This window comes from Diadema setosum, chromosome 5 (genome assembly GCF_964275005.1).
Source record: "Diadema setosum chromosome 5, eeDiaSeto1, whole genome shotgun sequence".
In the NCBI taxonomy this organism is placed as follows: Eukaryota; Metazoa; Echinodermata; class Echinoidea; order Diadematoida; family Diadematidae; genus Diadema; species Diadema setosum.
Genome location: NC_092689.1, coordinates 27,332,293 through 27,358,560, shown reverse-complemented (window position 1 = coordinate 27,358,560; position 26,268 = coordinate 27,332,293). Strand labels below are relative to the sequence as shown.

The window sequence follows — 26,268 nt, the reverse complement described above, 5'->3', positions numbered from 1 at the left end:
AATAAATTCCATGATATTCAAAACACTGCTTTATTTATCATTGGTGTTTGTGACTTTTTGTGTCCACACAGCTGGTATGTATCTGCATTTCTTCACAGTACAATTGTAGCACATTCAACTGGAAACTGGCTTGTACAATTGCAGATGGATGTCAAAATGATACTGATATGGCATTATAGCATTAAACATTTAAAGATGTTTCTTCATGTTCTAAAAAGACATTTGATAATCACTCATCATTTGGATGATGAATGATTATATTGTATACCACACTACAGATGATACGACTCACGGCCGTGTCCGTGAATTTACATCGTAAAGAAAAGTATCCCGCAGAAATACGAGACGAACCATGATCCGTGGAAAAGTTATCTATTTTGTAGATACACCCATTTAATAATTCTACATTTGCTGGAAAAGCGCATTCATTTTATCTTCAAAATATTATAACAATACATCGCCGTCAGATGCAACGTTATACAGAGCAGAATGTACGGGCCTCTACACAGCTACAGACACGCACACTTTGCCAATAAACGGTGTGGCACGGCCACTGCATTACCGTACCTTCCGACACTGCACGCACATGTACATAGTCACAATGACAGGAAAATGTATACAAACTCCATACAATCCTCACAAGCATTTGTACAGTACAATTCATCCGCTTAAAATATGAGAAACGGGGAAAAATACGAACAATGCGCGAAATACGCGTGGAATATCAGTGATTGTTCGCAAAAATGTTGCCGCTATCGCGTTCATGATGTACCGAGTGCGTTGTACATCACAGCCCAGGCCCGCCCGCGGCCCGCCCATCCAACTACAGTTCGACTGCTTTGTGGAGCAGTGTGAAATGCATGCGTTATTACATACACTCTACAGAAGCTACAGCTGTACTACAGCTAAGTAGAGGACGCAAGGCGTAATTAGAAATGAGACATCACCATTGGTAGGTGAATATTATTGTCAATTTCTTTTTTTCGGCGGCCGAAAAAATAGTAAATATCAAAAAAGTCGATTTGGCAACTGAAAATCGATGCGGACGGGGAGCGGGCTGGGACGAGAATTATGAATTTCTTAGTATTTTCAGCGCCATTTTGAAAATAGTAAATAGTAAAAAAATCAATGCGACGGCCAAAATCGATGCGCGCGAGGACGAGAAACTGGTTTCTTTTTTTACTTGGCCTAACATAGGAACAAAAAGTGATATCATAAACTTGTGGTACTACAGCAAACTCAAGAGATGTTACCACCAAAATGCTCAGCAGTCTGTTGCAAAGCACCTCTAGCTATGACATTTATTGACAAGAGCCTAGGCAACTAGCTCCATGTTTGGTGTGTGGCCAAGGAATGGAATCCAAACATCCGAGTGGTAGTCACACAATAAAAATCATGATATTTCTGCGGTAAGCGCTTTCACATCAAATCATCTCAGCTAACTCCACATACAGTTCTCTAGAAAAGCGTACTCCAGGGTACAATTTTTCTGGCAATGTTTCAAAAGGACTTTGGCACAGTTGCCTTGAAACTTTCATGAAACTTTCCTGAATTTTGTATAGTGTCGTGATTTTTCCACTGATTTCATTTTCCATCTAACAAGTTCCATGGCTGGATAATCCATATTCAGCTGCACTAGCTGGTCTTCCATGGGTAAGTACAGCTGGAAGCACTTCTACAGGCAGACCACTTCACTTTTGCAAGCTGACGACCTTTTTTGCAGCATGAAACTTTCATGAATTGTCAATGGCATTCAATCCATCGTGAACACAAAAACTTTTGCATGCATTGTACTGAAATTGCAAATCTTGCTTCAAGATATCACAGCTCAATCACAATTGAAAGCAGTATATAGATCCAACTGTCTACCTGGAGATTTGTACCTTTCCTTCTCAATATGAGGATACACATTCTCATGAAACGTGTGAGTATTTGAGTTAGTAAGTAAACTCACGGAGCTATTTACTATGAAAAAAAAAAAAAACACTAAAAATCATGGTTTATGTCTCACTCATTCCGCAATTAAAAACTTCCTGCATTTCAGTATGGACTGAATGTACAACAACAAGAGGACTGAGAAAATTTCAACCTCCAAGGAACCTTCACAAGCAATTAACCAACTGACTGAGAGAGATGGAAAGAGACATAGTAATGGAGAAGGGTCAGGAAGAACGGGAGAATGATAAAGAGAAAGAGACAGAAAGATAGATAGAGAGAGATACAGACAGAAATAGAAACAGAGAGACAGACATAGAGAAAGAGAGAGTGAGAAAAAGGATACAGAGGGAGAGAGCAAGAAGGTGGTTAGTGGTCACATCATGTCATGCCCTGCCAGTGTAGCTTTCCTGCTCACATCGGAAACGGGGCCCCAGAATGTTTACACCGTCTGCAGATTTAATGGAAAGTGATATCCGTCTGTGTCTTCCCTGACAGGGACTTTCCCCCTCCCCCTCTCCTTCCCCCCCCCCCCCCCCCTCCTCAATTTAGCAGGATCTGACACCTCTGGTTAGATGGACGCATTTCCTAGTTCCTTTGGGCAATCAACTGCAAAACCTCAATATAGATAAAGAAATTAAGACATATTCAGTGGGAAACATCTGGATCTTATAACCACTAAACACTTTTTAAAATTCTTAAGTCATTGGCAATAAATGACCACTCTTGCAAAGGTCAATCAAAAGTCATTCAGAAGTTTTTAACCCTGCAGAAAAACTACTTGGTATTTATCATCATAGAATGATAATGGGGAAAAAAGACACATATTTCATCGTTTACGCATAGTTGTAGCCTTCATTCAAAAGAGGAAACCGCAGATTAAACTTGGCATGTTGGTCACCTTCACGAAAGAGGCATATATAATTAACTTTGGTTAATTCAAATGCTCATTTTGCTATTTGTTTTAACAGAGGCACAAGTCTGTGTCAATCCTTTGTTTTTATCCCCGATCAAACATGGGGTTGGTGACGGTGGTTAGAGTATCAAGGACTGGGCCCTTTATCTCAGCTGCAAGTTTTCATCTTTTGGCAATTCTTGCTTCCTGTTCTTGGAAAGCCACTGTTTATTTTGTGTGGAAAAAATGAGTAAAGAAAATGGCGGGATTTATTTTGTGTGACAAGACTGTCTAGACACAAAAAGTGACATGCACACACACACACACACACACATTCATGCAAATTTAGCAACATGGACATCCGTTTGACACACAATCTGGAGATGGCATTAATACAGCTCATACTTAATTCCACCGCTATTGATCTGACAAGTTTAAAGTCATTGTTTATTTGTTTTGTTGTGTAAATATTGTTGATTCCTTGTATTTTCTTGAAATTGTTAAAGCACTCTGAGTCTGTACAGAAAAGGGCGCTACATGAATATTGGTTATCATTATTCTGATTATCATTATCATTATCATTATCATTATTACTATTACTATTATTATCATGCAAAGGAGGCCATGATTAAGGCTCCTCCCACTACTCCCTGCATTGACCTGGGAGTAATGATTAATATGCTTTCTTCATCCCTCTCTCTGAAGCCTGTTTTAACAGTCTTTCAAACTACAGTTACTGCGACAACGTCCGAGTAGTGTCTGGGTAATCTTTTTTACGAAGCCTGTTAAAATGGTCCCCCCAAAATGTTGCTCTGACGTTGTCGCAGTATCCCTTGCCAACTTCTACCCTAGTCAGCTAGGGTAATTGCCGCAACAATACCCTGACATTACTGTGACATTACTCCGACAACCCTTCTGTTAGAATGCAGAAGGGTAAACAGGGTAACATTCTTTTGACACACTCAACACACATGTGCAACACTGCAGACAGCAAATTATTGATCACGTGCTTGCACTGTAATCACTGATCTCTATGCAGTTGATATCATCGATTGTAACCATGTTTTGTTTACTAACACACAACTGCCGACCTAAATGTGCACAATCTAGAAGAATATGTGGTGTTGGGCCGGTGGGCGGGGTAGTTGCATCCGTGGACACACCCCCATCATGGAAACCTACCCAGGCTTTTGGTGTGTGTCTGTTAATGTCTGTTACCCCTCGCTTTCTCCTGCAGTTTTATTGTCCGAGGCGAGAAATTTTGTTCTCCGGACATTGTTCCAACTTCATCACGGTAAGGCCTGTTAAAACAGGGCTTCAGTATTCAAAACCCTGAGGATAATAATCCCCTTTGAATCAATGCATGTGTTTATCATCATCATCAACTGCCGGTATCATTAGGATTGCAATTTCTGTTTTCGTTTTGACTCATGTCCATACATAGTGTGCACTTTCTTTTCATATGGGGGGGGGGGGGGGGGGGCAAAGGGCACAAATAATAGCGTACACTGAACACTTTGGACCAAAATCAAAATATACTTCCAGATCACAATGGCATCACTCTCCATCTGGATGACAAAGAAAATATAACTTCTTCCATCACTGACATTCAGCCCTCTCCTCTGGGTATGGAAACGGAAGTCCACAGTTCACTGTGAACCTTTCTCTGTCAGTACGGGGGCAAGTCAGGAAATCGAAAGCTTCCTCAATTTTGGGACCATTTTGGTAACAAAAAAGAAAAGGGGGGCATAAAATGTTGTCTATAACCAGACAAACCCCCATCGACATATATCAGCGGGGAGTCAAGTGTCATCCTTGTCACTTGGTACATAGAGCCTTCATTCTCGATGATACCAGTCCGTTATAATATCACACAAACAGCTTCCAGTTTATTGTTTTGCTTTGTTTTGTTTTGTATTCGAGGAGAAACAATTATACCACCGGCTTCACAACAGCATCCCCCTCACTTTCATATATCCATCCTATTTACTCAGACTGAGATATGGCGTGACTGAGAGATATTAGCCGTCCAGTTCATGTCATGTTCAGTTCCAAGGACAAAACTGAAATGTACTGTTTACCGGACATGTAATTTCCGTGCTGGCATCAAGACCTGAAGGGCATAACTTGGCCCTTTATTGAAATCAACATCATGAAAAACCAACAACACTAGTTATCAAACTGTGCTGATGGAGTGAAAGAGAGGTTGAGGTTAGAGTTAGGGAAACATCCACTTTTTTTTTTTTATGCGGAAATAAGTCAGAGGCTAACACAATTATCTCTTGGGGTGATCTGGAACATGACTGACATCCAATGAATTTTGGAAACCTGGAGTCATTTAGGTTTCGGAGAAGGAAATCATACTCTCATCCTCTCGCATTTCCGACAATTTCACTCATCAGCTCACAAGACTCTTTTCAATTATTCATCTTTGTACTCACCACAAATATTAAAGTGTAATTATATGCCTTATTTCAATTGATCGTAATGAACAAACAAAAAAGTTAGAAAAAAATAGATTCGACAAAATTGAACAAGAAATAAACATAAATTGCACTTATCCTTTCTATCACATTTCATTCATCAAAGCTAACTTGGAAATTGGGTTGAATAGCTCTTTAACCCATTAAAGACTAGTTCCAACTGTACTTTGGCAGGTGTCTATGGGAAATGCATGTTATAGCAAGATCAGCTCATGGTTACATCTGCAAATCGTCTGTTGAGAATGAGAAGGGCGTTAAGTGGTCTTGAACACTATGGGTTTGGTGGCAACTTAACGCCCTTATCATTCTCAACCGACGAAATTATCTTTCATGAGTTTGTTCCATCCTCTGATATTTCCTTTATTCTATGTCTACTTGCAAACGAGGTATATTCTCTATGTCCTTCAAACTTCTTGCTGTTAATCACATTTCATCGCTGTCAACTTCTTGGCACCATGCCCCTAATAAAAATCCTATATACCTCTGGTCCTTGCTACCTGTGTATGTGCTCCTGTATGATCTGTCAAACATTTCATGTCATGGCAACAACATGACCCTCGCATTTAGTGACACGGCCTGTCCGTTCAGGGGATGATGGCCACTTTTGCTCTACCGCTCGCTCGCTGGCAACGATCTCACGTTACATCAAGCTGTGCGCACCTGTAATCACTGATAAGGAAGATGGGGAGGGAACCCACGCTTTGTCACCCGGCGTCACTTCTCGTGTCCTCACATCACATTTTCTTGAGTGGCAGCATAATGGATATCTCCCGCTTGCTGGCCACCCGGCCTTGCCCCAGGATGTAATTAAGCTGCTATGTCAGCAATGAGCGGCTTGTCAAAGGGGAACATTACAGACTCAGAGAATAGGAAACATGGAGATGGAGGGAGGGGATGGGTATGTACAGATAAGAAAGAGAAATATATACATTGCTGATACTTTCCATGGAGGGATTACTTCTATATTACATCACTTGCCTCGTATCACTACTGGGAGAAAAAAAGAGTATATAACATGGAAAAGAAAGATAATACTGTATACACCGAATATTTCGTGAGATTTTTATTTTCGCGAATTTTGCGAGTCAGGTGCTATTCAAGAAATTAAAGACACGCCAAAATATTGACACTGATCCCGATGTGAATGTGACGTACGTGTGTACTCTTCTCGTTCAGTACAGGACTCCACGATCGCGAATTTAACCACTCGCGAAATCGTCAGAAATTCCCGATTCGTGAAAATTTAGACTCGCGAAATATATGGCATATACAGTATACTTGTTCTCAAAAGTCCCAAGCTCAGTGCTTTTATCATCATCATAATCTCCTTCAAAAGCAAAGAGTCTTAAAGGTTTTTCTAAATGACAAATTATAAAAAACATCCACTTTGATCCTTCAATGGCTGGTGATGTGGACAATCAAAGTTCAAAATGTAGTACTGTGGGTTTAATGGCTTTAAAAGTTAAAATTTATTTCTTTTCTATTGTAATTCCATTAGTGTACATTAGCCCCAAAATTTGAGACTTGGTCTTGAGAATGAATTTCAGAGTTTGAACAATGTCGCTATTCTAGAAACTTGCCAACTCTCACAAAATACAAAAAAAAAAAACCTTCTATTTCTTTGAGAATAACATGCCTCGTAGATATTGATGTTGAAAATGTAAAAGCTGGTATTTACACACCATACAATAACAACGGCAGAATAAGTTTTGTTTTGTTTTTTTTGTTGTGGAAATATGCATCAGGACCTGGTACTGACTTATAGGCATAAGATTCCAATCATTTCACTCCTTGTTCATTTCTTATTCTGCAGCTGGGTTAATGGAAAAGATAATTGCCTTAATGATAGCGCTTCATTGTCCAAGTAAAAGATTTCTACTCTATTGAAAATGGGCAAATTTGGATCAGAAGAACCCTAGATCAACCATTCATGTTGTTGGGGTTTTGCTTTTCATAGTTTTTAACTGTCTTGTGCTTGTGCATAAGTATAAAGCTTTAGAAGTTCAACAACTTTGCAAGCTAATATGAACATTCAAGGTAGTATGCACATTCCAGACATTCTTGGCAAGCATCTTAAGAGGATTTACCAATGCTTGCTTTTTATTTTTTGTCTGTTTTCATGTGAAGAGAATAACTAAATTGAACAGATCATAAGTGTCAATGAACTGCACTTGTCAGCCTTATCTATCTATCTAATGCACGTTTTTGCTTTGCCTTTACACTCATATATCTCTTGTCTTCTAATTTTTTTTTTTAATTCTACGATAGACAAAGCATTCTACAATAAAGGAGTGTTTGTGTGTATGTGTGTGTGTGTGTGTTTTGTTGTTGATAGAACACCTATTTCTTTGCATCACTGCTTATCTAGCCCCCCCCCCCCTCCCCCACATAAAAAAACACATTTTAAAGACACACAAATGTGCATTACAACTGAATCATCTTTAAACCCTGCACAGTTATTGACATCATTCAAACTAGTCCTGAATTAGGACATGACAAATAAACCTCAGTTCATGCATCACTAGCATTCATTCAGACCAAAAAGAGAACCTTCCCAATAAAAGCATCAATCTACATAAAAATGCCAACTGCTGACAACAGCCAATATGCACGATAAAAGCCGCTAAAAAGACATTCCCTATTTTATGTCCCTTCTAATCCATAGGAATACCTGTAAAATGGGGACTGCGGTTGATTCCCTGACACTACCCTGACAAAACGCTTTCTTTGAACCTTTTTCATGCATGGAAGTTGTGGCTCCAAAAAAAGATTTGGGATCTTTGCTTCAGCTAGACAAAATGTGTACAGGTCTGCCAGGAATGTTTACATCTAAGGTAATAATTATGGAGGTTGGAATCAATGTATGCTACTGAAAGGGATAACTCCAGGTTTTTAAAAGCACCTGCAAAAGACAAAGGAATGTTCACATGCATTTTAATTTCATGAATTTTGTGAGAGCCAGGATTTGTGAAATTAAAATGCACACAAAAGTTCTTGTCTACACACTATGTGCTGAATGCCAGTGACAATTTGCAAAAATTTCATGTTTTACAGTATACATATGAAACAACATGGAAGATGAGGAAGTTTAACCCCTTTTACAGATGAAACAATGAGGAAATTGCGAAAGTTTCCCTCTTTCCCTGTTTTCATCTGTATGAGAGGTTTTCCACTTAGTTACAGTTCCTCACAGGAGCCACAACTCCTCCAAAACCTGACAAAATCTTTAGAAGAGAGTGAAAAAAAGGAGACACAAAACCACAAAATCTGAATATGTAAGGCCTATTGGTTTATTACCATACCCAAGTATCATACCACTATAAACACAAGGTCATTCAGACACTGATCACTGATAGCACTGATATGTGACATTTGAAATGGTGCCAGTTTCCACAAAAAAAAACCAACAACAATTTTACAGCCCTTTAAGATAGTCAAAGAACTTGCTTATAAAGAAATTAAAGACACGATTTCTGCTACAACTTTATATCAAATTATGAGAAAAGAAATCTGGAATCACTAAGTTTCTCTCAAACAAATTTCTCATATCACGATTGGCCATTTTGCTTTGGAGCTGTTTTCAAACTGAGGGTTTTGTTTTGTTTTGTTTTGTTTTTTTTATACCAGGTGCGTATTTGTATTCTGATTGTTTGACCTCTCTCGCACAATATGGGAGATGGAGCCTAGCTTGACCTTGTAATCACTTCTACTGTATTGCATGCGTGCATGAAGATATGTACGTCTTCTTGCATGTAAAGCGTGTCGAGAGTCGCTTGTTTGACTGACAGGCTACAGAGCTGGCAATGCGGGTGTCGTACAGAATGTCTTTGCCATTACTAGTTAGCGAGGATACTCAACCTGATCATATTATGAACAGCTCTTTACAGGTTTAGAAATGTTTCAGAGACATGAGTAGTAAGCAAGTTCTCTTTCAGTCTGAAACCCCAGAGTGTAGAGGATGAGCAACTCCTTTGGTCATTCCAGCTCTCTTCCTCCCAAAATGGCATCAAACCACAATCAATTTACCATTTCATATATCAGTATGGTATTTTGTAGGTGTTCTACACCCAGAAATGTCATGGATTTCACACACTGGGGGCAAGTTAACCTAACCACACAAGTCAATAACTATTTATGTTGTTTGTTTACTGGGCTAATTTCTCTGTCTCCCCTGCAGTCAACTGCTGAATGGGGAATTTCAAATAAACCAAAATCATTCATGCAGAATTCCCCGCATAATCTGTATTACTGCCTGTTCAGAATACTTGAATTTAGTACCTCGGTTTTGATAAACCTTTGTGCAGCTTGTTTTGCCTTTTTTCCATGATGTTATGCATATTGCTGTGTTGGAAATCACATCTAACTATCACACATTGCTTGGATTTGAGATGATTTGAATTAAACATGCCATCTGTACTTACATGTGACATTTTGTTCACTTCAAATGCAATATTATGCTTTTTTTTGGGGGGGGGTCCTGTTGGGAAAGGGGGTAAGAGCTGCCAAGAAACTGTGATTTCTGTTTTTTTTTATCATAAAGGTACAGATAAGTTCAACTATATGGCCTAAGATGTCCACTGTTGAACTTTATTGATCAAAGTTGCATTGCTCAAACATTATTATATTCCCTTTACACCAAAAATTATCACTATATACAGCACAGCTCTGAATACACTTGCTTGTGCGACAGTGATGTGATACACTTTTCTGTACAAGAAATTATATGTGGCATACTGTATATTTCATGAGTATGACATTATTTGCATTAGGACTTTTTTAAAGTGATTAAATTTGAGATCAAGAACCACATAGATGGAATGATAAGAAGTATGAATTATTATTTGTTCAAGAGAAAAATTAGCAGTTTCCCACCTTGTAGGCCATAGATGCTATGCATTTGTGTAGTTGGAGGCAATATTTTAGCTAGTTGGTACCTTTAACCTTTGCAAATATTCGTCAATTCAAGAATGTATTGCAGTAAAATCTCCATAAAATATACAATGTAGGGCCGTACTCGGCTTATGTCGGCCATCAACGGGAGAGGGGGTGGGAGGTACAGAGCAAACATCAAAACAAAACAAAAAAATTCATCCCTTCCTAATCCCCCCCAACAAAATGTTCCATATAATATTACTGTTATCATCATGTCCTGTTTTAAAATGCTACAACGTATGGATTTAGATGTAAAAAGAAGATATATGAATGTGATGGAGTTAATGCAGGAGATGAAGAAGATGTTGAAAGAAGTTGAGGATTTTTCTGAATGCTGAATCTTTGATGGTATTATTCAGATTATAAAATCTATTTAAAATACCAAATTGAGTAAAACCATAATGAAAATATTTGTTTGTCAGATGTTCTTTGTTGTGTTATGCATATGCTATCATTTGATCAATTGCTATTTGTATATATCTCTTGTATGTAACACTGGTGGAAGGCATATTTCCATATTTGTATTTGAAGACAATAAAACACTAAATTAAATTTCATTCAATATTCTAATGGCTGAAAAACTTATCTCTCCAGAGCCTACTGACAAAACTCTTTCGTACGTAAAAAGTAGGTCTGCACTTTCTTCAATAAAGATTCTTTCACTCTCTTCAACACTTTGAGAATGATGAGGAGTGCATTCCAAGCACTGATGAAACTGGAAAGAGTTGGAGCAGAGCTAACACGTCTGCATTTCTTCCTGCAGCGCATCGCTCCCTCAATTAAGCGTGGCAGAGGACCTTGGGCCATGCGACAGGGCATGTAAAAGAACCGGATGCTACACAAGTTTGTCAACAAAGGGAAGCTATATTAATGTGTTCTTGTTTTTCCTGTCTCTCTCTCTCTCTCTCTCTCTCATACATCTCCTGAAGCCACTACCTTCCCACCCCTAATTAACTGCCTATCTCGGCAAACAAAACCAGTGGGCGTGATGGGCTTTGGGAGATGGCGCACTAAACGTAGCAGTCCAATGGATTCGGCAACCGGAAGTCCTTAGAACCCTAACACCCTCCAGTCAATGAACAGTGAAAACAAGCTGCTCTATGACAACCTGTAAGCATGAAGAATTTATCAGCATCAACTAGACCAGACATGGATGCTAAATAGTCCATGCATTTAGAGAAAGCCTTTGAAGCTATGGCTATTTTTTGTTGTTCTTTGTTGTTGTTGTTTTTTTACTTCAAAAGATACAAACCGAGTAGATCTAAATACTTAGTACATTACAATCAGTACAATTAAGATACAACAAGTACAATTAAATAAAAGGATATACACACCTCCTCTATATCAGTACAATACTTTTGAAATAAGCTTATCATTTAAAGCAAGCTTGTAAAAGAAACTAAGAAAAAAAAAAGATTTGTCAATGGTTGATAAGTTCCTTGATTTGGACTTGGCATCAACTGTTAACATCTTCACACAAACTGACCTCTTTCATCTAGTATCCATGGCATCAAGGCACGCAAATCATATAATGCCTGCACTAACACATCTTCCTGTCGAATCTCTTCTTTTGAAACAGCTGTCATTGCACAATTATTTCTATCCAACCACAGCATGCATTCACCAAGAAGAGAAAAAGCTTCTCCTCCTCTCCACCTCCCCCCCCCCCCCTCCCCTCAGCATTATGGTCGTTTAAATCCACTAAAGTTCAGATTTCCCTTGAATTGTGGTCAAATATTTGGACAATTAATTTTCTCTAGCTGGGGATGAGTAACCTGTATCATCCCATCTTACAATTCATGTGCAATCGAGTAGAAACACTAAAACTGACAGATTAAAAATCACCCTCCAAACCCTGGACAGGTCAGATCAAATCAAGATCTAATCCTTTACTTGTCATCACATTCTGAAGAAAAGTTGACAAAAATCGCCCAGACGAGTTGTGGAAGGTGGATCTGTGTTAGCTACGTTTAGGAAGGAGAGAAACAACATTCCTAAGGGGATAAACTTCAATGATCAAGCTTCAGACTTATTGATCTGTCATTTCCCACACGCTGTTGTCTACTGTACAATGTACAGTAGAAAAACAAAACATGATTTTGTGAGATCATGTGTCTTTGGGGAATTTCATCAGTGTTATTGTAAGGTGGGCCTAAGGGCCATAATCCTTCATAGACAAGGCAACGAAGGTTTGGCCATTTAATATTTTTGTCAATAAGAGAAATAAATGCCGTAACATTCAATTTCAGAATGTCAATATCCGGTAAATTTCAGTGAAATTTCTAGATATTGAATCCTGTCTCCAAATATGAACACTGTGGCTAAAGAATTAAAAAAAAAAGAACATTTTGTTATCAGTCAATGTAAAGCTATAGGTAAAATATGTGTACATTACAAAAATTGGTTTTAAGAATTTTAGCATTTGGGGCTGAAGTCTATTTAACTTGTATGTACATGTCTTCATATATTGAAAATCTAGTGTTTTTTTAAGGTTAAACAAATACTGAATGTTAAATTTCTTTGGAGGTTCAAGAAAGATAATTTACATGTGGTGACTATAAAATGCTTGTCATATCCCTTCATTTCATCATGGGTCACCCTCACAAGCTTGCCAGCATTTTGGTCATCAATTTGCATTTGGAGACCATCATCGCAGTCAATATTATTGCTATCATATCTACATACAGTTGAACCTCTCGTATCCGGACAAGTCGGGACCGCCCGGGCTCATCCGGATAAGGGATTTGGCCGGATACGGGAGACTCAATGCTTTATACATGTACATATACATACACATGTACTGATGTAGCCCATTGTAGTACCACATGTAGTAATGTGTATACTGCAACCTTTTCATTGTTACACTCAGTAACAGACCCCAAAATAGAGGTTCGTGTTTGCAAGAATGAAATCATTTTCTTTTATAAATTCTTGGGATGATTTACCTAAATAATTATTAAGAAATGTATCAAGTATATGTAATTCATGTGTGTTTGTGTAGGAGTTCAAGGAGTTGGGAATCCCCCTTTCCTCCCGTAATTATTAAAAAAAGATAAAAAAATCACGGCGAGATTGCGTCCGGATAATAGAGAGATCCGGATAAAGGGAGGCCGGATAATAGAGGTTCAACTGTAGTATAATCTTATATCTCACTTACCTGTGTGGTGTATTCACATCAAAGGAGGGGGCACATGGAAAAGAAGAAGATAAGAAAAATAAAACCAAGATTAGAAACAATCATAAATTTGAAATTGGTAAGTTTTAATTAATTGGAGCTACATATTGAGAGTTCACTGCTTCTAACACATGAATATGCTAAGTAATGGACTATGGACAAAAATTTAGTATGCTCTACTATATTCTCACATTCTTGATATCAGGACGAACAAAGTCAAATATTAAATACATATTGATATCAGCATCAAAAAATGAATGAATATTAGCTGACACATGCCCTACAAAACATTTTTTTTAAAGTAAATTTTAGCAAAGCAAGGCAAAAAAAAAAAAACCACAATAATTTTTGTGTGTGGACACACATACACACACCCACACATACAAATTCACTATGATAATTGCAATTTGCATCACAATGCATAATTGGTCTATTTTGATAATTCCCTCGAAACCCTTGCCATGATTTGCCATGCACAGTGTGTGTGAACGGCACATGAAGACGAACTGATTTTCCTTTACAACCCACAGATCAACTTGCCATAGCTAAGTGATAATTTGTGGCTGCTGTGTAAACTGCAGTGAATATAATATCAATTTTTGCATCGTAATCAAAAACTGATAATTTTGGAGTATGACTGTGACTATTTGGAAGTTTCCAATCATGGATCCAAGCATAGGTCACTACATTTCCAAGAAAGACCAAAGTTTCTGAATGACCACAACCTCCCACTGACCACACTACCATTGTGTAGGTTTCCTGCCCTGTCAGACTCAAAAAGCATCTTCCAGTGAATACCTACTACTCTCAACAACAAGAAGTCACCACAACCTCAAAGAGCATACAATGTTCGGCACTTGCAGGAAGCACAGCTGAGGGGGTAATACGGTTACCATGACAATTACTCTGGTCTTGCATACAACTTTGATGGTCAAGAATGGCAGTATATATCAACTTATCCTGAGCTGAAGTCATCTTGCTTCAGAAGCGAGCAAAAGTCATGTGCAGTATAAAAGGGGTAGATTCCCCCTATGTCACGTATACCAAATGAGCTTGTTTTCCCTTTTTGTCAATCCTACATCAAATATTTCACTGCCAAATATCAAAGAATATATAACTACAAACAACTATGGTAGTTTGTATGAAAAAGTAGTGTCAAAAGGAAGCAACTTTTAGAACCGGTATCTGCAAAGTACAAACAAATATCAAATTTGGAGGAAGGAGGGGGAGTTCTCCAAAAATGACTCTCATACACCTATTAGTCCATCTCTACCATAAAGAGGGCTCTTTACTGAGGGCATAAAGGACAGATATAGCTCATTGCCCAAAAACGTTCACACCACAATCGTTCGGGATACACACTCCATTAACGACATCTGACGGAAGCCCTTTGGGTAAACAAATGACACAAGCTTTTTTAAAGAGTGATATGCCTCTGCTCACAAAGCCAACAAAAACCAGACACATTACACCTATTGGAGCCACATTTCCCACTGTGGGTGATAAGGGCCATCACCATAATGGGAGACAAAGAGAAGTTGGCAACCTGCGATCCGGGATTATACAAGTGACACCGAGCGGCTTAACCCATCCACGTCTCATCCCACAAAAAACGTGGGATGCATTATTTATGACCAAAAGAGGGCGTCCTGAGACCTCAGGCTTGGCCAGGAGCTGTAGAATAATTCTAGCCAATCACAGAGATCGTTACTGGGACTCAGAAAAATAATTTATGCAAAGAAACCTATTTTAGAATGTCTCTTATTGGCCAAAACACCTGCCAGGGGTTCGAGCCTGCTGAGAAACTAATCAATATTCATGTTTACAGCGCGCCTGCATCTTTGTTGCTCCAGCAACGGCAGTGATTTCTTACGCGCGGTATCGTGTTATCGATTGCAGTTGAGACTTGTTGTCCGATACCTGTTTACTCACTGTGGTTACGAAGGCATTGCTGTGTCGCATTACGTTAGTGTGACATTAGTTCTGTAGGGTTTCGTCCATTTCTCTCATTTTTCTCTCTTTTGCTTTCATTTCACTCTATCCCTTTATTTTCAGAGTACAGCAGTACATCTGATCGTGTTGTGTTCCATTTTTTGTTGCGTGATTATTTCGTTTGCAGCAATTTGGAGGTGAGTTTTTGTTCGAGTGTCGGTTGATTGATTGAACGTCGTTGTGTGTGTGTGACCATCGTACTTTTCGTGTAGCCCACCTATTGTACCTACCGTAGGCGTAAGTGTCTCCGCAGCTCCGTCCTTCGTCATCAAGCTTCGTGTTTTCATCGTAGTATTTCTCATTGTAGTTTTTCTTTTCCTTTTTAGATTTCGGTGCAAGATATTCTGTATTGTATTTTCTACGGTAATTTGCCTTCGTTGTCGATCGTATTCGTGTTTTATCATTTTTCACCTCCATTTCATTTTTGTACTGCAATATGTCTGCCAGGTATGAATCGTATGCTGCTGTGTTTGGTTTGAGTGACGAAGATGACAGTGATTTTGAGGGTTTTGCGGTGGATGAGATCGGTGGTAATGACTCTAATGATGACAGTGATGTTGGTGAAAGTTCGAGTGATGATGGTGATGATGATGATGATGAGAGTGACACTGACACACAAGCTGACGCTCAGGAGTGGTCTAGAGACCTGCATTCTTTTTTGGCAAGGTCCTTTTCAGGACCTCCACCTGGACCGACAACAAAGCTGAATGAAACGTCTACAGTGCTGGATTTTTTCTTCTTGTTATTTCCTTTGACTTTGATCCAGCACTTGGTCCAGGAGACAAATCGGTATGCTGCACAAAAGCGGCAAGCCAATCCAAATCTCCCTAGGTGGCAGCCTGTGTCAGTGGAAGAAATGAAGTGTTACCTTGGTATTCGGCTGTACCTCAGCATAATGCCTCTCCCAGAAATGCGCTGGATGTGGAGTTCCGATGATGTTTTTGGCCATCTCCGTATCGCTGAGTTCATGTCTCGGAAACGTTTTGAAGGAATTAGCGTGAATTTTCATGCTAACGATCGAACTCAACACCTACCAAAAGAGCACCAAAATCACGACAAGCTGCACTTGATTAGACCGGTGTTGAATGAAGTTTTGGCAAACTGTGTGCAGCAATACAATCCTCACCAAAATTGTTCAGTTGATGAGGCCATGATTGCTTTCCGTGGCCGTCTCGGATTCCGCCAGTACATTCCAAGCAAGCCTACGAAGTATGGGATAAAGGTGTGGATGAGAGCTGACCCTGTGAATGGATACTGCAATGAGTTTCAGGTGTATGTTGGGAAAGAGAAGAGAAGAGGGCGTGAGAGAGGGTTGGCAGCACGTGTAGTGACTGAGTTGACTGAACGGCTTCGGGGGAAGCATCATGTGGTCAACATGGACAACTTCTTCACCACTGTTGATCTGTTCGAGAGCCTCCAGCAGAAGGGCACCCTTGCTCGAGGGACGGTTCGTCGCAACCGTCGAGGTTTGCCACATGCTGAACTTGCCGAGCCTAGGCTGAAAGTACAGGGTGAGTTCAATGTGCTCCAGCGTGGCCAGCTTTCAGCCTATGCTTGGCAGGACAAGCATCTTGTGAACCTGCTCTCTTCAGCCGATGATCCTACAGCACAGACAACTGTCGATCGCAAGCAGCGAGATGGGACTAAGAGGGTGGTCCCATGCCCTGTCGCTCTCCGTGAGTACAACAAGTTCATGAGAGGAGTCGACCGAGCTGACCAGCTGAGGACGGAGTATCCAACCTTTCGCGCGAGTCGGCGGTGGTGGGTGTATGTCTTCTGGTTTCTCTTTGATGTGGCCGTAGCTAATGCATTCATTCTCATGAATGAATCTGAGGCCCATCAGAGGGAAACCAGAAGTGGACGCCCAAAACCGCTGACTCAGCTTGAGTTCCGGAAGCGTTTGGCCAAACTTCTCCTCAGTTCCCATGGTGATGACGGTCGTGATGACCAGAATCGTGGTGGTCATGCTCTTGGGAAGGGACCATCTCGGCGAGTGTGCCAGGCGTGCAAGAGAGAGAGGCGGCGTTGTGAGACCCGAACGTTCTGTGTGAGGTGTGAAGTGGTGATGTGCAGCAAATCCTTTGCTGCATATCATGGATGGTAGATGGTGCAGGAGAGAGCAGCGAGAGCATGAGATGTAAGTGGTTGATGTGTTTGCAGCATATGGGTGGTAGATAGTGTTTTAGTGTTATGTTTTGTTTGAGAGTGGCATCTCACTGTGATCGATTCTCAGTTGTCAGTGCTGTCAGGATTCCAAATAATGCTTCATTTCTGTTTGTAAATTTGTTATGGTAATTCATTGTAAAAGCAATGTAACATTTCAAACTGGACTTCCTTCAGGAAAAATTTATCAAACTGGTAACTTGAAAACAAAAACTTCACATTACTCTGTTTTGTAATGTCCTTTCTAATTCACATGAGCAATCACTGCAGGAATTTAACTTCCTATTTTCTTTTACCTTGTTCAGTTATTCAGGTTCACTTCAAAAATTAATTCAACTAAAAGCTAGACAATGAATTTGTTTTAGGTCCAGTTTGAAATGTTAACTTGTTTACTTGTTTATTGTATTCACAATTGTACATGTATAGTTATGTTGTATGGAATGCTACAATAAAGAGAGCCTGCAGAGCAGGTGTTTCCCATTCTGTCCCTTTCATTTCCTTCTCTCTTTTTTCTTTGCCCCTGGATGAAAAAAAAAAATCCCATTTTGCCATGTAAAGACAGAACACATAGCAACATCAAATATCATGACATTTGTAAATATCAGAACCTAATAAGCAAAGGATAATGATGATAATAGTAATAGTAATAATAATAATAATAATAATAATGATAATGATAATAATAATAATAATAATAATAATAGGTATGATAATAATAATATTAATAATTATGATAATTACAAAATCATTCTAATGATATTTGGAAATAAAAGAAAAAAATAAATCAACTATTGTAATTCATGTTTGGACTATAAATGATTTCTTATGATATAAGACATTTCTTGTATTATATGAAATTATTTATAGTGCAAACATGAATTCTAATAGTTGACTTATATTTGCCCATATTATTATTAGCTCATCCAAATGTACAAGTAGTACAACATAGTTTGATAATGATCAAGAGAAACATGAAAACTATCGTGGCAAAAAGTGATACGACAGGTACTTCTGACAAAGACTGCTTCATCTGATAATGCCTGGATTTCTGTAAAAGAAAAACAGAGAAGGTAAGATTGTAAAATCAGTATAATGCCACCGATAAAATCACATTGGCATACATTTACATCTCACAGGAACTGCAGTAGTTGTACGACTACATAACAGCTGATTACTTATGCATCGTTGCCATGACGTAACTGCAAAAAGGAGCGTTGAATTTAGACTCGAATCAAGAACTCTTCATATTATTATTATATTTGTTATTCAAAATGAGAGAAATTTTGGGAATGAAAACCCTCAAAAATATTTGCATTATGTTTCAAAAGTGTACAATAAATATATAACGTATTCATATTTACGATTCTATAAGGAATTGGAATTACCATCCAAATATGAAGTAAAGGGAGGGCTTCTATCAAGGCAAATTTCGCCCCAAGAATCTGTAGCACACCGTATCTGGTGCATTCCTTGCGTTCTTGCCACATGACAAAACGCACCTTCACTTCGTGCAGTACGTGTTCTACACAGTACACACGCAGTTGTATTAGTAACTGTAGGAAGTTCACCGATCTCGTTCTTGATCTCGTCGTGCGAGGAAAACTCAGAAATACTATTCTCAAACTCAGCAAAACGTGAACTGGGAATCTACATTAGAGTTTCAAGACCGTTTGCCGATCGTTTTAGTGGATTTTGATTTCGCTATTCGTTTTAGCTTTCGAAAGTGTGGCTTTTTTACATCGGATTCCTCTGTACCATGCCACGTTTTCGTTTTTTTCCGAAGCAGCATAATCCCACGTGTTTACTACTGTACGCTGTGTCACACGTACGGTCTTTGTTTTCCCACGCTATCGCGATCGAAGATTGAGTGAGAGCGATAACTCGTGTGGTGGGAGACATGCGGATTTCTGCACAGGGTGAATGAATAGTCAAACGTATCATGATTGTATTACAAATCTTTTTCTGTGTCTCTAAAAATTTGAAATATGTTATCTAAGCATAAATATATCGTGATTCATTCATAAAATAGATTAGCGTTCGCAAAAAAATCTCTTTTATTAGAGTTACTTCATGATGTTGCAAACCAAAAACCCCTTGACTGAATGGAATGTTCCACAGTTGTCTCCGAGGGAGTCGAGGACATTTTGGACGCTTCGATTTGCGTGTGGGTAATGTGTGATAACAACGGGGTGGAAATGAAGAGGAAATACGAAAAAAATACACACACACGTAATATTTCTTTCAGAATTCATACATTTTATTATTTTCTTTCACATAACTCACACAAACTAGCGCTGTATTGAGTCAACTAAGTGCACATTCGCTCAAGTGTACACACATCAACCCTCCTGCCTAGTGGGAACGACACAGGCATTTTTTCAATGACGTATGAATGCCCTTCGCGTGTAGATCGCGCCGTAGGGAAGATTGCGCCCAAGTTCACTGCCAACTTACTAGGCAGACACAAAATTACAGATTACACAGAGGCCCGTACGTGGATGGGTTAAGGCCTTCCAAAATATGTTGACGATGACGGGTGCGGGGCTGCTGCAAGAGAGGTTTAAGCTGACAGCGGTGGAAGGATGAGATGTGATTTCTGAAGCGAGGCGGCATTTGTGCCCAGCGATCCAGTTCACGGACGGAACACATCAGACACCCAGAGGGGAAAGTCAGGCATCAGGTACAAAACACGGGCAAGTCACAGTCTATTTTCTGTAAAATTCACCGAAGCACTGCTTCTGATCAGTTTCCATAGAGAAAGTGTTGCATTGATGGAACTCTGCCCAGACTTTCCTTACTCCCGAGAAACTTTGCTTCAAGAATAGCATGAGGTATCAAATGATGCATATCAGTTGCCATGGCAATGAGACTGTGCATCATGTATATTGTTTCTACTGTAACCCTCTACATATTATACATCTTTCAACAGTGTATGATATTGAGTATACATGCTTTGCACCACTATAGCTGTAAGGCTTGAGAGGTTTGCACAAGTGATGCCTATAGCTTCGTACAAATTATGAAACCACAACAATGTCATATGCATGCTTCATTCTTGAGCATTATCCAGTGACCTGAAACAGGTACAGGCATCTTTACGTGTTCCTATGTCATAAGCAACCTACAGACAGATACATTTCACTGTGAATGAGGGGTTGACTGCACACTTGGGTAATATCTGCAGGTCAGCATTATCCCTCTATTGTAGAAGCCCTAGACATGGCAGGCTGGAATTAATACTTAAAACCTATTCTCTGGCTCCGGAGAAAGTGTCAGCAGTAGTCCAAACAGTCCTATACTTGGTAATCCCATTTCTTGCGAGGAAGGAGAGATTAAGACACACTCGAGAACTGCACTGCCCTCTTCGCCATCCTCACATCGGTACTTTTCATTCTTCACTTTCCACCACCCTACCCCCTCACCCCCCCCCCCCCAAAAAAAAAGATTCTGCAGTGTTACCCTATTAAGACCTAATCTATCTTACTCAAAGCACATACTCCTATTGCCATTTCACAATTGGCAGCATGGTTCGCATTCAACAGAAAAGTGACATAGGCACATTAGGGCATAATAGAGAGACAGACAGACAGACAGGTAAAGAAAGAAAAATGAAAGAAACAGGGGAAAAGTGAGAGAGACAGTCATTCTGACTCCACAATAGAGACAGGATTAAGCTGTGGTGGTGAGTGGCATGGTTTACAGAAGTGGTTTTATTTGATTTCTCCCTTTCACACAGCACTCCTTTCTCTTTTGAATCACAAAGTTTGGCCAATTCAACGCAATTCCACGTACAAGGGAATTGCGGCTCCAACTATATCTGGAAACTTGGTGCTTTGTGAGAGCATTTCTCATATCTTCCACTTTTCGGCAGAATGATCGTATATTATGATTCATTCCTTGCTTGAGCAGCAGAGGGTTATAAAGGAAAATACATATGAGAAAAAAAAAGTATAGAAACTTCTTGAAAGAGGGTTACATTCACTGATGATAATAAGAACTCTGGCATAAAATTAATATGTAAAGAGATAAAATGGAAGGGGAAAATAATTGCACTTGCTCTATGGCCCACCATTGTGAAAAATTAAAAGCTACAATGACAATTACACCATTATTCAATTTGATAAAGTCTAATTGGCAGAAAATACTGTCAAATTGCCCATATCATCCCATTATTGCTAAACACTAGCGCCAGGCCAGCTATACATTCACTTTGGCTGTAATGGCAACAAAAATTAAAGGTCAAAACATTTAAAATCCTTCAACTAAAATGTCTCTCATTGATGACGAAAACGAGCCATCACTCGGCTGAGGAACACACCGCACCTATACTGGGATGTTTTACTTAATCTTTTTGCTGAATAGTCCAGGGCAAAAAAAAAGAACAAACAAACAAACAAACAAACAAAAACCTGGCCCTGGGAGAGATTCCCGTAAAGTGACTACTCGTAATACTGCCACAGCCTGCATCACAAAACTCTGAACTACAGTGTAATTCTCAGGATGATGACAACATCCTTGTGGATGTGAAAAACTAATTTCTTGCTCTTACTCTTTTATATAATTTTTTTTTTACAGTAAGTCAGTGGGTGGTGCTTGCACAAATACCTACCCAATGTCAGGAAAGAAAACAGAATTTTCTTTGAAAAAAAAAAAAAATGGGGATGCCAGTCCATTACAGCATCGCCTGTGGCATGGCAAACATCTGGGTCGTTGTCACTGGCTCTCGATTTATCAAAAGTTTGCTGTTAAATTTTCTGCTTACAACAGGATGGTAAAGCTCCAATGACAAGAATGGATACCAAACTATTTATTAGTAAGTTGAGACAGCGAGGGGGAAAAAAAGAAAGAAACTGAGGAGAAAGCTTGTGGGGGCAAAAGGTGAGAAAGAGATAGAACGAAAGAAAGAGAAACCAAGTGTACAGATACCAAAAAATACCATGGAATATATAAAACGAAAATATTTCTACATCAACACATAGTCTCCAACATGATCTAACCATGATGTTGAAACATTGCATTGTGAATTCAGCATCACAATTTGCACAGATGTATTATATATTCAGCAAGAAACAAGCTGCAATACAAGTGCAAACTGTGCTCAAGACTTGTCTGCATCTATCTAGCCAATAATAGAACTGTGTGCAGAAACTCTTGCAGAAAGTGACGAGCCCCTGCTCAGTGGAGTGACCTGTGAGGAATTCTGGCAGGTTTAAAATGTAAATGTGTGTGTAGGGTATGGGGGAAAAGGGATCAACTGTAGGTCAGTTGACACTTCCTTTCTGTCAGAGTAAAAAAAAAGAGGGCATTTGTCACACAAGTGTCTTGTTTGTAGGACCCTGTTTGCATCACAGCTTAGTGACACCTCACAGTGTATAATAGTCCTGTACTCGGCCCTTGTGACAGAAATCTGATGCATTCATTAAGGATTTGGCACCTGCACATTTGAACTAGAGGGCAGTCTTTCCTCTTCCTCCTCTTGTACTTCTTTCCCCCTCCCCTCCCATTCTAAAGAGCAGAAATTACCATAGTCGAAACCCTGTAAAAGAAATTTGTTTATCAATAAATTGTTATGAAGTTTGCGCAGACAGCACACAAGCTCTGCTCAGAAATACTTGGACATAATTAACACTAAGTTTTGTGGCAACTTACCGCCCTTCTCATTCTCACCTGACAATATATGTACCGGGGGGGGGGGGGGGGGGGGAACGGTTAGGGTTGGGGTTATCTCCCAGCTCCCTGACATAATACAAAGGATGTGGAACCCATTCCCTGGGTATACACTGCCATGGTAATTGGAACAGGAAATAAAGAGGGTGCCCCAATTCAACAAGCTCTTCTCACTTTGGCCATTTTCAATCTTTAGATTGTAGTGTGTGCTATTAGACTTACATGCATAGATTTCCAATCACACCTACCAATCTAGATCTTTTTTTTTTTTTTTTCAATAGGAAATTAAAAGTAAATGAATTGCTTTTATTCAAATTCGGCACCTTTGCTATCTTCAAGTTGTCAGAGATAAAAACTATAAAACCCCTGTATAAAATATATTGACACTACAAATCAAATTTAGTGATTTTTAGCACTTGAGATATCATCGCAAGCAATGAGGAACCCTTGCCAATTGAAATTGCCTCTACTCCCACCTACAGTGCGTTCTACTACGTAGGGCTGCCAGCTCAACTTGGTTTTCTTCCAATATAGACTCTCTTTTATTTTGTCTGGATAGTAAATGTGACTATATGCTTACAAACCAACTTAACTTCTATTCCATTACAACACACACATACACATACACACACACACACACACACACACACACTCATACATTTTAAAACCAGAAACGTTCTCATACATTTTAATTTCGCAAATTACACGAGAGCCAAGATTCTTGAAATTAAAATGCACTAGAAAGTTCTTGTCTACACTATAGTGCATTGGATGCCAGTGGCAATTTGCAAATTTTCACACAGCTAAAAAGGCCATTGCCTCCAATTCGTGAATATTTCGTGCCATGAACATTTCTTGCTTTACAGTATTACGTGATACTTCACAGATTTCAAATGTTGACCATAGTATGTATACTTTTCATGTGATCTACTTTGCCAAGATATATTTACACCATATTTAAGTGTCCCACAAATTTATGGCAATGATTTACTAATAGTACTATATCCTTTAATCACAACAAGTATGATATAAAAGTTCTCCAAAAAGTTGAATAGTTATGGATATTCATCCATACAGAGTACATCAGAGACAATTTGGTGGCCTTGCCCACGTTACCTACATAACATTTCTTCCTACATGGTACCATCTCACTGGTCACACTGTATGTTCAGTCTACAAACTCAAACTCTTCATAAACCACAGAGATTAGGTACAGACTGTATGCTGAGTCCCTCTTGCCCCTCCCTCCAATTTCCATTCACAAATAGGACACCAAACTCCACTATTGTGTGATGATGTTGGCGCGGGGAGGGGGATATTTGCTCACACGGATCACACGATGTTGACATTAACGACTGAAGAATCTCGCAGCCTATAAATGACTGTCTTTTGCAGTCTCACCAATATACAAGAGAAAAGAATGAGGAAGGAGAACAAGGGAACCTGTGATTTTTTTTTCTCCCTGTGGATCCATTCCGTCTTTTCATGTTTGATTTTCATCACAGAGAGGAAAATCAAGACACGTTATTCATAGCAACCAATGCTCTTTCAAGTGGCTGCAAATGTTGGGTATATACATCACTTTACGAAATAATCTTGACTGCGAATATCATAAACTTTGCAAGAACAAATGTAAAATAGCAAGCTCGCTGCACTGCTTTGACATGGAAAAAAGGGCAAGTTTGTACACTTCCAGAAATGTCCGGTGTCAAACAACTTGACAGTTACATAGGAATGTCCACATTGTGTTTACACCTAACCCCAGTGAAATGCAGAGCATGTCAACATTTGAGATTTCACCCACTATACCATGTCATCAATAAGATTTTGACGTGCAGCCTTTAACCAAACACCTGCAATTCCAAAGAGACCTACAGTCATAATTTTCCTGAAATAGTTTCTGACCCTAGAATACAATTTTTGACAGATGTTCTCTAAATATTTGCTATAGATTGCCAATGGTTGAAACTTGATTTATATACATATACATTATTTGGAAACTTCACAAGATTCTTCACAACATTATTCAAACAAGTCCAAAAAGTTCAAGTTTTGCTATAACCTTTACTTCAAATAACACACCAAATGGACTCTTTTGTCAGCTGTGTATGTAGGTCAATTCTGATTTTAGTAGACACACATGCATGTTCATTTTCCTCATACCATGTCCTAATCTCCAATCCATCATCTCTAACTTGAAATGACAGGAAGATTTATCAACAGCAGCCTTATGAAGATCAAAATGATTACAAACTATGGTTCTTCTTTGAGAATCAAGTGCATCTGTGTACTGTACTATATAATATACAAGGCCTTGCAGTTTCTAAAGCAAGTTCAAATCTATCAGTCTCTTTGCTTTACAATGAAATCAACTTTATACAACAGAAAAGGGGTTTCCATTTTCCCCACTAGAGGTTTTCCAATGACATTCTCTTCGAATCACTTACAAACTTGTTTGACTTTTCTGATGGTAATATTAAAGCTGCCACGAGAACCAGATATGCTGGTAATAAAACTTTGCTTTAAGATGATTGCAATAACTGTACTTGCATCGCTGGATGTCATCATCTTTTGGCCTAACTAGCATGTAAGATAATGATGTGAAGTGATTATCTATTATTATCACAAGAATCAAGAACTTTTCATAACATCCCATGCATCTATTGAAGTGTTTATGACAGTGTATCTCAGGTGAATGTTTATCTCTGTGGAAAACATCAAGGGACTAGAATTCTTCCTCCTTGCTTCTGCCAATCAGGGTCGATCAAGACCTCCCTTCTTCCAGTTTCAATACCACAGGAACCAACACTAACTATCAAAGACTCTGAAAGGTTTTGTTCGTTCTTCCTTGATGATGACTGGAAGGTAGGTCATGTGGGTAATCTAATGGAGGCCATCCTGCCTGTATCTTAACCCTCCCCCTCAAGCCAATGACATTTCTTTCAGACAGTGAGCAAACAGCCGAACAATCTTCATCCCCACCGTCTGTTCCACATTGTCCCTCATTTCCTGTCCCGGCTAGATCA

General features: G+C 39.2%; 2 protein-coding genes across 2 annotated transcripts in view; one reads left to right on the top strand and one right to left on the bottom strand.

Annotated features, from left to right (window-relative positions):
• Nucleotides 1-26,268, bottom strand: part of LOC140228817 (extracellular matrix organizing protein FRAS1-like) — a 241,756-nt gene that overhangs the window by 149,698 nt on the left and 65,790 nt on the right. The window lies entirely within an intron of this gene.
• Nucleotides 15,849-17,516, top strand: LOC140228393 (piggyBac transposable element-derived protein 4-like). Its single transcript, XM_072308612.1, has one exon. The coding sequence runs from the start codon at nucleotides 15,849-15,851 to the stop codon at nucleotides 17,514-17,516; it is 1,668 nt and encodes a 555-aa protein (XP_072164713.1).

Bases quoted from the DNA above. Each gene is read 5' to 3' on its own strand.
- LOC140228393 (XM_072308612.1), top strand. From the start codon at position 15,849: ATGTCTGCCAGGTATGAATCGTATGCTGCTGTGTTTGGTTTGAGTGAC.